Genomic DNA, 16,416 nt, shown 5'->3' with positions numbered 1-16,416 from the left:
AATAGGGCTTAGAAGGTTGGCTCACTGAATTCTCATGCGCCCTTTCCCTTGGGGTACAGCGTACAAGTTTTGGGGTCCAGGTCCTCTGGCAATGGTGCAGCAAAGCGAGGACTCCTTTGCGCAGTGTGCGCTGTGCTCACGATAGATGAGAAACGAAGGAGTTCGCCAACAGTTCTCGCATCAAAGAAAAATTCCACTCCTTAATTATTGATTATGCTATTAGAACAAGAAAATGGTGTTTTACAGATGATGTATTTCAGACTCTAGACTTATATAGTGGCCCCACCCAAGCTCGAGTGAAGAGCTGCTAAGTAATACATCACAAATACGAAAGCCCATAGCACTACTTCCAGGAGTGGGTGAGAAGGGAAAAGAGAGAGTGTCCTGGCTGAATAAAAATGGGGAAGAGGTAAGAAGTCAAACAGATGCTGGAACACTTTCCAGATTACACTCTCCATTTAATGTGCCATGGCTACAAACCACGGCCATGATAATTTGGAATATAAAAAAATTATAGAAGCTAGCACCAAGTAATTAGAAATTATGTCGAGTATTTTCAACAACAATGAGTCAGTAATCACTCTAGCAAAGGAAACTGGAGAAAGCTTTGCCTTGTATATTTAATAGAGATGATATTTTTAACAAGGAAACAGTTCTTTAAAAAGAAGAGTTCTAAAACCTCAATAGGAAAAACCCAGTCACCATGCAGCAGGAAATTAACAATGTATCAAACAATGGTCATAACTCAATATCCACTGGCTACATAAATTAGACATTAGTCACATAAATTTTGGATAGGCATTGTGTGTGTATGTGTACACACGTGCATGCATGCATGTATGCATGGCGCTGGGGATCTAGTGCCAGTTCTGGAACATGCTAGGCACGTGTTCTGTCACCGAACCTATCTTCAGCCTGAATTTTTATTTGGAGCATCCATATCAGTTGTTCTCAACCCGTGAGCTGCGACCTCTTGGCATCGAATGATCCTTTCGCAGGGGTCGCAAATCACATGTTCTAATATCAGATAGTTACATGACAGTTCATAACTGCAAAAGTACAGTTATGAAGTAACAAGGAAAATGATTTTATGGGCGGGGTGTCACAGCATGGGGACAGTATTAATGGGTCACGGCGTCAGGAAGGTTGAGAATGGCTGCTTTGTGCGCACTGAAAGACCCTTTTACCTGGAGAGCAGAGAGACAGAATATATTGCTAAACTGGCAATGTGGGATGTGAGGACCTCTGCAGAGGAAGAGGGAAGCGAGTGAAGCCTCCCAGGAAACCACGGGAATATTAGTGAGCAGGGCCGGCTTAGAATTGTGGGTGCTGCTTATTTTTAATTCCCACTTTTATTTCTCTTCTAGTTTTAGATAATAGTGGCTTTATACCGTTTTTATGTTTAGGGAAGTATGGCTTGTATCATTTGAGAATGCATTTGTTTTAATAACAGAACACTAACCTTGTAATGCATAGTTATTTTAGTATTTTGAGCACTATTTTGAGGTTCGCTACATCACTGGGGTGGAAAGGATGGTTTTCTAAGAAATTCCCAGAAGGAAGTTATCTATTTGTTGTGAATCCTGGGAGAACTGACAATTGCCGTGGCCTTTCGTGGTCACCTGTATAGAGAGCTACAGCACAGGGTGAAGGGTAGTCAGAAGGAATGAAGTGGCTGGCCCCGTGGGTTACAGGCGAGTGTGGGCAGGCGCAGGTGACTTTCACAGAGTGTGGAACTGGCCAGGTGCTGGCTACAGCCCTGACTCACAAAGGCAGCTTCACCATTGATTTGGAGTGAGTTGCCATGGTCAGGTTAACATGACTGCTTAGACTAGTTTTTTTGTTCAGTGGCAGCTCTATAACTATTGTTTATTATTATTATTTTATTGTAAGCCATAGTTCTTTAAAGATTTTGGTTAACATTCACTGCACTGATTTAATTATGATATTTGCATCCATGTATGACACACTTCTTTTCCGGTTCACCCACAACCCTCCCTTCCTCTCAGCCCCCTTCTCAGTGGTCTGTTTCTTCCTCACAAGCCTGCCCTTCTCTCGTGTCCTGCCTCTGCCATGACCTGTGTTTTCAGCCTTTCCCATCCCTTGAGACCTCCTCCTTCTACCCCAAGCCACCATCCACTTTCCTGCCTGCACACATATGTGAGTTTGCACCTAGACCCCACATATGAGAGAGAGAACGTGTGGTATTTATTTGTTGGAGTTTGGCTTATTTTAGTAAAACCCTCATTTCCTTGCAGCGTTTGGCACCCAGGACAAACTCAGGTGTACTGAGAAATGCTGCTGAGTCAGGCTCCATCCCTCGCCCTAACATCCTGACGCTTGGCTTTGCTCAGTCAACCACACTGTTTCACTCAAATCCCCAAACTATAGCTGATTTAAACTTTAAATACACAACATCACGATGACATTAATGATAGGAGGGGTTCATGTCCTCCAATCACAAATGTCCTAAACTGACTCAGTAGCACATCCAGCCGGAAATGAGTTGTCAAGAAGTGCTGTCAACTCCAAACTGTAGTGTCCTGAGTAAATGTTTCAGTTGTCAAGAAGTGCTGTCAACTCCAAACTGTAGTGTCCTGAGTAAATGTTTCAGTTTGTACATGGGGTGAACGAAGAAGCCTAATGTTCAGACAGAATCATAAACAATGTATCTGAGCTATACAATGTTCCTCTTTCTCTTTGTCTTAATATTTATTTCGTCACTGAGAGACACCTGTAGATATCACAGTATTTCTTGCCAAACCACCAGTTACTTCAAAGAAATTTGTTAAGCTGGTCAAGATTACGTCATAGTTGTTTCTCTCAAAGCATAGTCCTTGGATTAGCCTGCATCGTGATGCCAAAGATGAGGAAGAAGAGGCAAAGGAGGGAAGAGGCACGGAAGCAGAGGGGGAGACAGGAGACTGACCCTCAGTGTTTCCTCTCCTGAAGGCAGGTCTCTGTCCCAGGTTATCGCTGGAATTTCTGCTGTCACAGGGTGATAAGTAGTAACATTAGTGAAGTTAGACACAGACCATTAGATGACCAGCAGTGAGGAGACCGTGATGTTATAACGACACTAAAAACAAATGTAATTGACTTTACAGTTTACCTCAGCTTGGGCTTTGGGCTATGGTATTAAGTATACAGGCACTTGCTGTCCCAGGGGCTCAGGTGACTCTATACATTACTTCACGTCCTCCTCCTGATACCTTTGATTCCATCTCTTTTGACAGACAGGTAATCTGAGGAAACAGCATGGAAGATAGGACTTGAACCTGGACCTCTGTGCCTTGCAGGTCCACGGTAGTAGTCAACGTTATAGAACAGAAACTCGTGTGAGAATGTGCACTGTCAGACGGATAGGAATCCCACGACAGCTTATGTCCACACAGGGTGAGCACTGAGGTCAGATCACTAGATCTCCTAATGGACGGGACACTCGGTGAGGCAGCATGCGTAGGTTCAGGAATTTAAAAGAGCAGTAAGGATTGGTGTCATAAGCGAAATAACAGACGTTTCTAGAAAGCGAAAGGCACCTCGGCTGCTTCTCCAGTCCCACCATCCATCGCGTGTGCACTTGGCAACTGTCACTGCTTCTGGCTGCTGTCGTATTTTCCTGGAAGTGCTGCTTTGCATGGATCTCCTCACTACATGATTGACTCCCGTGTGTTGTGTTTTCCTCTCAAAAATCATAGCTTAGGAGCTGTTTGATCTTTATGTATTTTTGGAAGCAAATCACATTTTCATGTGAATTTGTTTAAGTTAAATTCATCCATCTTACTCAAACCATGTGAAATACTAATGTCCCCATGGCCTGTCTTACGCTTTTTGATATTTTATATGCTCTCCAATCAGTTGGACAGAAAACAGGTGAAGCCCAAGCACCTGGCCACTACCGCTCCAACACTGCAGCTGGACTTAGCAGCCCAGGGGATGAGGTGACACCCACGAGGGAACTGGAGGTCAACCTGAGCAGAGGTAAGGGCCTGTCGTTACTTAGGGAAGACCTGAAGGGAAGTTCTCTGCAAATGCCGCCTTGTCTCCATCTTTCATCTTCAAGTCCTTGTTTGGTCCTTTTGCCCCTTCCCTCCCTCCCTCCTTCCTTCTTTCCTCCCTCCCTCTCCCCTCTCTTTCTTTCTTCTTTCTTTCCTTCTTTCTCATGTAATGGATATGGATGGCAAGAAGTGCCCCAGAGATTTAAAGAAGAGCTTTGAAACTGACATTAGCTATAAATGCTGTTTTTTTTTTTTTTAATAAACCGATGTTTAAGACATAAAACAAACAAGAAAAAACCTGACTGGTCATATTCCATAGCCTTACTGACAGTTAACTGACCAAAGTAGATGAATTTATCTTTGCTGACCAAGTAAGAGATGTTAAGAGCCCTAGCACACACCATGTTTTACAACGGCTCATGTAAACTTCTCAGTCCTTTGAGAATTAGGAAAGGATTCGCTGTTGTCAGTGCGTAGTGGGATCAGTATTCCATCTTCCAGATTGCCTACTAAACATCAAGTCAACGAATGGACTTCCTCATATGTGGTGAATGCTGTTTTAACTTTGCTTTGATTTGAGTGTGAGAGAGTGTGAGAGAGTGTGTGTGTGTGAGTGTGTGTGTGAGTGTGTGTGAGTGTCTGTGTGTGTGAGAGAATGTGTATAAGAGTGTGTGAGAGTGTGTGTATGTGAGTGTGTGTGAGTGTCTGTGTGTGTGAGAGTATGTGTATAAGAGTGTGAGAGTGTGTGTGAGTGTGTGTGAGTGTGTGTGAGTGTGTGTGAGTGTGTGTGAGAGTATGTGTATAAGAGTGTGTGAGTGTGTGTGTGTGTACTTGTTCTGTTCATCACTTTACCTTATCTCCAGTGTTAAGTGAGAGTTACTATGCACGGTGAGACAGCGTCATGGACGCTCTACAAGGTATGAGAGAGGCTCCCTTCCTCCTAGAGCAGTATGAAGAAGGTTAAGTGACATTTGCAGAAGCAGTGGGGAGACTCACGAGAGAGTAATGCTGAACTTTTGCAGTAGACATTCCTTTACAGGAATTCTGGGGAGCCTCCCAAGCACACCGTAGAGCCACAGATGTTCCTGGGGAAGCCAGGCCCCAGGGAGAATGTCTAGGTCATTGAAAGCAGTGGGCTGAGGGAGTGGGAAGTCGTGAGGCTTTTGCAGGCGGACACAGTACTGTCAGTTTCGCACAGCCACACCATTGATGGCTACAAGAATTATGCCAGACACGGCTGCTAACGTGTTATGGATTAACAAAAGAAAACTTAGAGAGGTGTCATTTCCTAAGTTCACGTAACTAGCAAACATAAGAGCTTCATGTCCGTGCACCAGGCCTGTCTGAACTCCCAGACACCTGCTTATTGCATGGGATCTCGTGATCCCATTCACGGATTCTACACATTTGCTTCTGTAACACACTTCCTCAAAGCTCACGAGATTGCCATAAAAACACATCTTTTACATACAGCTATTTCTGAGAAAGGCTTCAATTACCCATTCTTCCATGTTTTGGGAATGCTCTGTTTGACTTCTTGGTGCTGTGTGTGTTCATATAACAGCTCAGCTGGGTGCCATTAGCACATTTTCTCCTAGAATTTAAACAGTATATTATTACGTGGAGACTAGGGAATTTTATTCCCCTGTTTTCATGAGGGTTCTTTAATTAATCCATAAATTCAGAGGCCAGGTTAGAAAAGCAGATGTCTTCTTTGAAATGTTTTCCATAATTGACTTTTTAACAACATTTCATGTAGGAATCTGAGCAGCAACAAATAAGAAGAAAAAACTTGGCATCCAGGGCTACTTTTCATTGTCCCAACATAGCTGTGTACTAAGTCAGCCCCAGTCTATGGGACAGTAGAAATGGGCTACATCCTTTTCCAGAGGAATTTGCTACATGGCATCTGAGCAGACATTTGGCTCTACTTAGCTCTGCCAGTGCTCTTAAGGACAATCTTGGGAACTGCTAATTGATGCCTATAAAATGACCTATAAAAGTCAACCTTAGCCTCCTTGACAAACCTGGATTATTAAAATTTTACTTTGTGATTAAAGACAGCAGAACCCATCTTCTAAATATATGTCTTAGGGGGATATGTCAGCTCTTATTGCCCACCGTCCACATAGTTTGTGGTACTTCTTGTCAAGAGGCTGAAATAGCCAGCAAAGGCTGTGTTTGAAGAGTTCATAGAACAGTAACAACGTAGGGTCTGTGGAGGGAAAGGGGAGAGAGAAGATTCTTTTAGGTTGTCACTCATAGTACCGCAGGTAAAATAGCCAAGCAAGCCTCTGCTCAGAGGGTAAAGGTAAATACCGTTGAACCTGGTGACCTGCATCTCCTCCCTGGACTCCACACAGTGGAAGGAGGGAACTGACCACTGAAATTTGTCCCCTGACCTCCATGCGGTCATTGTGGTAGCAAATGATCACTCTTCGCAATATAATAAATAAATGCAAAAACATTTTAAGAATGCAAGTGAGCAAAGAAAACGAGGACGGGTTGTTTGCTTATTGCATAGGTTTACATGGTAGAAACATTTATCACAATTCATAGAATCTACTAGTGTGTGTATGTATAATCAAGTCTGTCTTGGTTACTATCCCCATGACAAACAGCCTGGCTGAGTGTATTAGTCAGGGTTCTCTAAGTAACAGAATTTATAGAATGCATCTCTCCATGTATAGAAAGGAAACTTATTAGAATGATTTAGAGACTGTGGCCCAGCTAATCCAACATTGGCTGCCCATGAATAGTATGTCAAAGAATCCAGTAGTTGTTCAGTCCACAAGTCTCAGCTGGGCTTTAGTATATGCTGGAATCTCAAAGAAGGAGGCTGTAATGACATTGGAGGAATGAACTTGCTAGGAAAGGTGAGAACAAACGAGCAAAGGAAAGGGAGAGAGAGCTTCTTTCTTCCGTGTCCTTGATAGAGGATGCCAGTGGAAGGTGTGGCCACATTAAAGGTGAATTTTCCCACCTCAAAAGATCTAGATTAAAGGATTAACTTCGAACCTCAGTGATCCAGATTAGAAGTGGGTCTCCCACTTAAAATGATTCAATTAAGAAAATAAAAAAAAAAAGACCTCACAGGTGTTCCCAGTCACTGGGTTAGTTAATTCCAGATGTAGTCAAACTGACAACCATGAATAGATATCACATTAAAGCCAATTATTAAAGAAACTCGTTTAACTGGGCTTATGGTTTCAGAGGGGTAGAGCCCATGCGGCACAGCAAACAAGACAGCAGGAACAGCTGAGTGCCTGCATCTGGATCTGCAGGAGGCAGTGGAGAGAGCACCGAGAATGGTGTGAGACTTGGAAGCCTCAAAGCCCACTCCTCGTGTCACCTTCCTCCAGCAGGATAGCAAATTTTCTAACCCTTCAAAACAGTCCCCCCAATGAGGGCCCAAGTTTATATAAGCCAATGTGGGGGTGGATTCTCATTCAAACTACCAAATTCCACTTCCTAGTCCCTGTAGGCTGGCAGCCATATCACAAAGCAAAATGCATTTAATCCAACCTCAAAAGTACCCATCATCTTTTACAGTTTCCACAAAGTTTAAAAGTCCAAGTATCTTCTCAGACTCAAGGCAATCTCTTAACTGTAACCCCCTACAAAAGCAAAGCCCCAAATACTTCCAATGTACAACAGCACAGAATGAATATTACCATCGCAAAATGGGGGGATAGGAGCAGGGTGAGAAAATACTGAACCAAAACAACGCCCAAACTTCAAATCCTATAGTCTCACGTCTCATGTCAAAGGCTTAGACAGCTCAGCCTTTCCAGCTTTGCTGACTGCAACACACTTCTCTCTTTTGGGCGGCTCCACTTCCTGTCTGTAGCTCTCCTTGATTTAGGGGTCTCCCCTGCCACATGCTTGGCCTTAGTGGTTCTCCTTGACTGTAGACAATGATCCTCTGTCTTCCTTATTCTGTATCTTCATGACTCTACAGGTGGAACCATGTGGACCACAGTGCCAGGTGCAGATCCTGCTTGGGATGGAGCCTGGCCTCTTCCTTGATTTCTATTTCCATAAGCTTTCCCTTGTTGTTGCTTAGTAGAAGCATAAAATTCCTCAGGTATTTTCCTTTTAAAAATTAAAGGTTTATTTGGGCTAGGCCTTGCCCTAATGGGGCCCCTCCCTTTATTTCAGTTTACACCAGGCCTCATCTTGTCTGTTTCAACACAACACAACACTTAGTTTCCTAGTTCTCTTTTCCCCCAGCTGAACATTTTGCATTTCTTCTTGCCCTGCTTGCTGTTTCTAACTGTAGCTCTGCATAATAGTGATTGCTGATAACCACGTGACCATCAGTGTCAGGCTACCTTGAATCTCCCTTGCCAATGAAACTAATCTATTATGTTTCAATTTTGCCTCAGGCAAATTTTTAGGGCAAGGGCAAACCGTAACCACAGTTTTTGCTAGTACAGCACAGGAGTGGTCTCTAGTTCAGCTACTAGTGATCTTCTGCTCTAGTCCTCTGAAACCTCCTGAGTTGGGCTTCCCTAGCCAACAGAAGGCTTGGCACAACTGTCTTCCATGTTCTTACTAGGCTGACCCATTAAGCTCTATTTACAGCATCCAGCCACTTTCCTGGTCCAAAGTCCCATAGTCTTCCACATTTCTCCCCAAACCAGCACGGTCAGGTTTGTCACAGCAATAGTCCATGCCCTGGTCCTGTCTTAGTTACTTTGCAGTTGCTGTGAAGACCAAGGGAACTGGTACAAGAAAGCATTTGCTTGGGCTGTTATCTCAGATGGTTAGAGTACATGATGGCAGAGCAAAGGCGGGGTGGCAAGAACAGCTGGGAGCTCACATCTTGGTCCATAATTGGAGACAGAGAGATCGTTTAAAATCTCTAATCCTGTCCTCCAAGGCCACACCTTCTAATCCTGCCCCAAGCAGTTCCAATAAGTAGTCAAACCACATGACCAAGTATTCATTCTCATCAAAACCACCACAGTGTCCATGTTGGTGAGTGTGGGTTCCTATACATGTGCTTGAGTGTCCATGCACACCTGTAGGTCAGAGGTCACCCTTGGTTGTCATTCCTAATGAAGTTTCCACCCTGTTTTTTGTGTTGTTTTGAGACAGGATCTCTTACTGAATCTGGCTCTTCCAGTAAGTAAGGTTGAGTGGCCATCAGCTTTCAGGGATCCATCCATCTCCTGATTCCTGGTACTGGTTTACAGATGTGGTCTACCATACCTGGGATTTTTTCTTATTATTATGGAGCCTGGAGATAGAATTTAAGTCCTTGTAGGGCACCGCATGCCTCACTGACTGAGCTACATTCCAAACCCTGACTTTCCTTTTCCTGTGCAAAGTCTTAGACTGGGTTCCACCCCTGGAACCTGTGTGAAGGTGGAAGGAGAGAACTGATTCCACAGAACTGCCCTGTGACCTCCTCGGGTGCTGTTCTGGACATATACACACAAGAATCACAAGTAAAATAAAAATATTTAATGAAACTTGAAAGTAATAAATACTGTTGCGATACTATTTCAGAAGTCCCTGTCACTCTGAGTAGGAGCCTTCAGCTAGAAAATTTAAAGATATTAGATATTTGTTGTCACTTGCTTTCTCATTTTCTGACGAATCATTCAGAAGGATGCAGTTCTTGGTAAATACGGCAAAATTCGGGGCCTTCAGAGACACAGCAGACCTGTAGAGCCAGATTTCCCAGAGAACTTGTGAAGTTCTTCAGCCGTGTTGTAGGAGGGTTGTTTGCGTTGGACACTTTCCCACACAGAAGGTCCCGTCTGGCTCCGTGGTCCTGTTTTGTCAGAGACGATCAGTTTCTGAGCATAGATGGCATGCAACTGACACGGAATACAAACTGGTGTCTTGAATGAAATGCCGTACCTCAGCCACAAAGACTCGTGATGGCTGAATCTCAACCAGGGCAGCTCTCAGGTACTGGTAGACGATATGACTGATACTCCTGGAGCCTGGCCATGCGGCTAAATGACCACCGAGGGAGACACACTCTTGACATTGTAGGGAACAATGAATTTTAAGAGAAATAAATGCTTTCTTGCTTATGGTTTTCTCAAATTTTAACATTTGAAATGAAACTAATCTGTGTATGTGTTACATGTCAGATAATATACTGATTGCAAAAACAAGAATATTGAGGAGTGTTGTGTTTACTCATTTCACCAAGTCCAATGTTCAACTTTTATATTAACTTGTCCATTAAATTTGAAAGCATTTCTTTTCATAATGAAGAAAAGACATTTTCAGTGGTTCGTGTTAGTTATCAACATTGTATCAGCTGAAGAAAGATTTCTTGTGACATATGAGGTCTCATAAATATCCCACAAGTTTCCGTATTGTATTTTCTGCTTTACATGCTTTGATCAAGGTTACCTTGTGTCTCCTTTTATTTTTATGGTGCCAAATGGAAATTCAGTGGTGGAGGAAAGAGCAGCCGTCAGCTCACATGAGCAACCCGAGCAAGCTGCACCAGAGGAATGCACACCAGAGAAGGAATCAGCCATCAAGGAAGATGAACGTTCCCAGCCTGAGGATGCTAACGCTGATGCTCAACTGAGGAAGAAAGCAGAGACAGAGGAAGCTGAAGCCCGCCATACCCTGGATGCTGACATGGCTGTTGGGCTGAGGGAGAAAGCAGGGATTGCAGAGGTCTCCTTGGGGGAGAGGAGCCCCAGGGAAGAGCAGCCAGCATTAGCAGAACAGTCTTCAAAGAAAGGAGAACACCGTCTGAGCACAGCTAGTGAGGCTGAAGCTGAGGCTGAGGCAGGCACAGAAAGACATAGCACACACGATGAGAAACATTTCATACCCCCAGGAAAACCAACAGCGGTTGACTCAGTGTTTCTAAGTGGAGACCAAGCTCTGGACAGTCAGAGGGATATGGGCTCTGACAGGCAGACAGTTATGGAGAAAACAAAGACAGTTTCTGAAAGTGAACAGATACTGGAAAAGGCAGCGCTCACAGAGAACTCAGCGCTTAGCTCAGAGATACTTGGGGAATCAGCAATTCCAAAAGAAGCAGAGGTTTCTGAAATGGAGGAGGGAAAAAGAGAGGTGGGCTCCTCAAGACCAGATGGGAACCAAGGCACAGAGGGAGTCCTCACAGAGCTAGAGGATATGGAGCCTGTGGCGGACACAGCACCAGAGAGAGAGGATGGTTTTGAAGAGGCAGTACTTGGAAGAGAGACAGCAGCTACAGGGAGGAAGGAAGTTCTAGAAGCAGAAGCACCCTTGAGTTCCTCAGGAGGAGGGGCAAGCTCCACGGAGCTTGTCCAGGGCAACCCCGAGGAACCTTGTCAAGAAGACACAGCAAGGGAGGGGGTTACAGCTGGCGCAGAATCTGCCCTGGAACAGGATCCCAGAGCAGTGCTCCCTGGGGAATCTGCTGCAGCTGAAGATGGGAGGAAAGTCGAGAGGCCCTCCACACCTGTGAGAGACTCTGGATCTAAAAGAGAAGTGGAGACAGGGGTCAAGGTGTTGAAGACGGCAGAGAAGTTAGAAGAGCAAAAAGTTAAAGGGGAAGAGGAGGGCACAGAGAAGGAAATCGGGTCTGGGGGAGAGGCCCATGTATCCCCCAACAAGATGGAGCCTGATACTAAGGACATAGATCCCACAGGGGCAACTGAGTTGAGTAAGGACCCAAGGCTTCTAGAAGATGCATCCAAAGAAAGAACCATCGCCTTGTTTGAAGCAAAACCTCAATTTGGGAAGTCACTGGGAGAGAATGAAGCCACAGCCACAGAGCACAAAGGAGAAGAGGTTCCAGGCCAGGAGAGTGAGGCTCCATTGCAGCAGAGGAACCCACTAAGCCATCGTGGAAAGGGCTTGTTAGGAGACCCTGGACCTGAGCCAGCAGGCAGAGCTCTGGGGCCTGAGAGTACTTTCACAGCCGGAGGTCAACAGGGGGCTTCCAAGGAGCTAGGCAGCCTCGAAGGACCAGAGAGACTGCGTGAAGAAGGGCCTTTGCAAGTGCAAAGAAGGGACATCGTGATGACACACGGAGATCTTCCAGAGGAAAGACTCCCCAAAGCAGAGGTGTCCGGTAAAGAGAGTGAGGGTGAGAAGCCGGAGGAAGAGGGGCCTGAGGATAAGGAGCACTCTCCAGGGACATTGGCTGGTAGCCTGGCAGGGCAGGACACAGTCAAAGATGAGGAGGATCCACGTGGAGGAGGGGTTGAAGAAACAGCTTCAGAGCAGGCAGAAGAACTGGCAGCGTCAGTGTCAACTTATGGGGACAGTGTGGCCTCCTCCTCTGCAGCTGTCCAGAAGGAGGCTTCAGGAGAAACAGCAGCTGAGGAAAGGGTGACGACTGAGGACATGACGCCAAGCACTGAGAAGGTGGCAGTGGTAAAGGAAGTGACATCAGCAGAGGCTGCAGAGATCACACAGGAACCATAGGCTCCTGAAGTGCAGGACTGGGGAGGGGGAAATGCCTCTCAGTGTGACAGGGGAGGAGGCAGATGAGGGATACCAGTGAGGAGCAGCTGAAGAGTTCAGAGGACCAGTGCCTCAAAGAGAGACAGAGCTCACCAGTGTTTAGGGTAGCACTTCCCAGGAAGCTGGAGTTTTCTAGAACCCTGTGGGAAACATCTGGAGAAACTGCACAGAGAACGCGAGCGTGCAGATGTTCCCTTGAGCACAGCGGAGTCTACTGTGCTCCTTACTTGCAGCCTTCAGTTGCAGTTGCTCAGCCTCACGCGGGCCTGACGGCCAACAGGACACGGGGGAGGAGTAGAGCTCACAGAGGAGGCTGCTGGGCTCTCTATGTGGCCATTATTTGGAGGGTATCTTTGAAAGTGGGGTTCCCTGAAGTGAGATCTTTGTTTCTCATGAGGCTCAAGGACAAAATACATAATACACAGAGAAATCGGACACTGAGGAGCTGTGGGAGGGGAAAGAACATGAGCAAAATATATTGTATACTAAGCCGGGCGATGGTGGCACACACCTTTAATCCCAGCACTCGGGAGGCAAAGGCAGAGGCAGGTGGATCTCTGTGAGTTCGAGACGAGCCTTGTCTACAGATCTAGTTCCAGGACAGGCTCCAAAGCCACAGAGAAACCCTGTCTTGAAAAAAAAAATATATTGTATACTAATTAAAAAGGTGTACAGAGAAGAATGTGCCCCCGAAATAAGGGGTTAAGCTCACTCTAGAGTTCTTTCCCATTAATTTTTTCATACACACGCATAATGTGTTTTGATCAAATCCACCTCCTCCTCTCCCCTCCAACTCCTTCCAACCCCCCACCCCCACTTTAGGGTTTTGAAGAATGGAATAGAGTTCACCTGTGGTCATTTAGTTTTGTAAGGCCTCTTTGCTTTTACCTCTGATGTTTTACAAAGTTTAATAAATGTATGTCTTCCATACATAGATTACAAATACTTAATATCCAAAGTTTAGTGTACATATATTTAATAGCATTTAAACACCTAAGTTCTGAGTAGGGGGTAAACATGTCCGGTTATTTCTGACACTCCATGGCCTCATTAGTCCTCAGCTCCTATTATTTTGAACGATTTTATCCACTGTGCTATCTTTTCCCCAGCATATTGTGAATTGTCACAGTTGAAGATGCAGAGTGGAAATGCTGAGGCAGGAAGTTCACCAGGGCTTCAGGTTGTCTTTTCACTCACTGCTGGCCTTCCTTGGTCTTGGTCTGTAGGCGCTGGTCAGTAGGTTAATCACCATGGTGAGAAGGGCTTAGGTAGATTTGCCCTCATGGGAGCTGCGGTCCCAAACAGAGACTGGGGAAATTGAACATTCTGCACAGCTGTATTTAAACTGAAGCGATGGTTTTCAAACATTTGACTTTTACCAAAGATTACCAGAAGGTGAGTCCTGATGGTTTGAATTTGTTGAAATCACTTTTATTTTACCATTAAATATTAGCCCCATCTTATCCATGGGGTTCTGTCTTCATCACCAATTCTTTGGAAATGAGCTGCTCAGTGTCTTTCATGTCCACTTAAAACTGAAGATTGCCTCAATCCTTTCCAAGTCCTTCCAGGAAAAGGATTCCATGGTATGGAAATTCACTTTTTCTTGGAAACATTAATTATTCCTATTTACACCTGGAGTGTGTGTGTAAAATAGGAACTTTCCTGAAAATACCCTTTGTTTGTATGCCTTTGTGGCCCATTTTCTCTGATAGACTAGCAAAGTGTGGCTTTCAGCATTTTATCCTTGGTAGTGTTATTTTTCAGGCTGCTCACAAATGCAAACAAAAATGTAAGTACTTCATCTAATTGTAATGTAAATGTAGTGACTGTAATGGGAAGAAGTTCATCACACACACTCTTGGAAGACATGATCAATCACAAATGCTCTGGGAAGATGTGCTCCATCACACACACTCTGAAAAAACGTGGTCCATCACATATACTGGGAAGATGTGGTCCATCACACATACTCCAGGAAGTCGTGGTTCATCATGCACACTCTGGGAAGACGTGGTCCATAACACACACTCTGAAAATACGTGGTCCATCACACACTCTCTGGGAAGACGTGGTCCATCACACACTCTCTGGGAAGAGGTGGTCCATCACACACACTCTGGAAAGACGTGGTCCATCACACACACTCTGGGAAGACATGGTTCATCACACACATTGGGAAGACAAGATCCATCACACACACTCTGTACCTGATGCCATCCTGAAGATCTGCAGCTTGTGCTCCTTCCAGGGTTCTGCCTGAGTGATCACAGTTATTCTTCAGATGGTGCCCAGATATAATTTCCTAATTGGGTAACAACATATTCTGAGCATCAAATTTTCTTGAAGACATCCCTACACCATGTTCCAAAGCTCACATAACTGACCCCATTTCAACAAGAGAGGAGATGAGAATTATCCAAGGCAGCAAGTCCCCAGCCAGAAGGAGAATCAACCTTTCATGGGGTACTTTCACGACTGAACTCTTTTCCCTGCCACAAAGCTTCAGATATATTTGGTTATAAATGAAGCTAAGTCTCACTATTTTATTTTTTCTTTATTCTATGTAGCCAAAGTTGTGGACCCCTTTCCTGAGTCACCAGATAGTCATGCTGTCTGCCATCTGCTCTGTGTTGCTATTGTTAAGGTGTCCTGTTGTTACAGATGGTTTCATTTTGATGAACAATGGAGTTTTTTGAAAATCAATGATATACCAGAGTAGACATATTGGAACAGAGAGGGGACGGATCACTTTATCACAGACATTATCACCTAGAGTTTGCCACCTGCCCTCCTCTCGTAATTAGAAACTGCATAGGGCATTGGAGGGGGAGGGGCTAGAAACTGCAGCTTTACCACACCTTGGAGGTGATTCTAATGTGCACCAAAGCCTGGACTCTGTTCAGGTAAATCACTGTTTACACAGAGGCCTCATGGGGGTTGGAAAACAGGCTGCAGGAGCATTGTCCTTGGGACAAAGCATACAACTTGTCCTCCTGTATGGTCATTCTAAAGGAGATGGTAATCAGCACTGAAGTATGATTGTCTGGGTATTTGGGACTTGCCTCTCCCCCTGAAGAACAGGTTGACTGAATCTGACAGCAGCCTCCCTGCCCTCTTCTCTGATCCATGGCTGGATCTCATCGATTCCACATCTGGTTCCCCGGCATTATCGCCACCACTCTAGGCCTCCACCCCACATTATCCTCCATGCCACAGAGCACGTTGAACAAAAGCACTGATGAGAAGGATTTGGAAAACTTGTTAATCACTTTGAAAAATGAGTTTTGTACAATGTGCTAAATGGAAATCGCCTCGGATTATTTTTATATTTAACACCTCTCTCCAGCCCAGCCTGTAGCACAATTCTACAATCTGCATGTGGGCTTAACTGTGAAATTCAGTGTTGTGTTGTTTTGATTGAGTGAATTTTATCTTTGCAAATATTACATCAATAAAATTATGTTTAGTGAAACTGATTTTTCCATAGTTTCTTCGCTATTAAAAAATAAGTAATACATTTAACAGGCGTAATAGGAGAGTTTTCTTGGAAACAAGATTAGACTTTCAATATATTTTGTGTTATGTTCTTGCAAAAATTCAAATGATAAGAGCATACAAAAGAGACATAGTCTTATAGGATTATGTTTTTAAGTGTGTTTGTAGACCGCCTGCATTCACTGGCACCTTCTGTATTCCTGGGATAATGCCAGAGAGGAGACATTCCCACCTCTTTACCCACAAATGTAAATAGAAGCTCAGTGGAGTTAAGTGCTTGTCTAAAATCACAACCTCAGGTCATCTAACCTGTGCTTTAGACTAGTTATCAAAACATTATAAATTACATCTAGGAAGGTTCTAGATGCGTGTACTAAGAGTCTCCACATGTTTCTGCTGAAGGAGGAAGCATCTTACTAACACATCTAATAATAGCAAGACGAAACTGTGTTTCCAACCAGTGCTCAGCAAAGAA

At 44.5% G+C, this 16,416-nt stretch overlaps 1 protein-coding gene across 5 annotated transcripts in view; it reads left to right on the top strand.

Annotated features, from left to right (window-relative positions):
* The window catches only part of Erich3 (glutamate rich 3), a 92,695-nt gene extending 77,682 nt beyond the window's left edge, over positions 1-15,013 (top strand). For all 5 annotated transcript variants that reach the window (XM_050149500.1, XM_050149497.1, XM_050149496.1 and 2 more), the window contains 2 exons: positions 3,859-3,981; positions 10,423-15,013. In XM_050149500.1, coding sequence (XP_050005457.1) covers positions 3,859-3,981; positions 10,423-12,404 — 2,105 coding nt within the window. In that variant the 3' untranslated portion in view covers positions 12,405-15,013. The remainder of the gene's footprint in view (positions 1-3,858; positions 3,982-10,422) is intronic.
* Positions 15,014-16,416: the final 1,403 nt, after the last annotated feature.

This window comes from Alexandromys fortis, unplaced genomic scaffold (assembly GCF_014885135.2).
Source record: "Alexandromys fortis isolate MF-2015 unplaced genomic scaffold, M_Fortis_MF-2015_v1.1 scaffold_68, whole genome shotgun sequence".
Lineage (NCBI taxonomy): Eukaryota > Metazoa > Chordata > Mammalia > Rodentia > Cricetidae > Alexandromys > Alexandromys fortis.
This window is presented reverse-complemented; position numbering and strand designations above follow the sequence as displayed.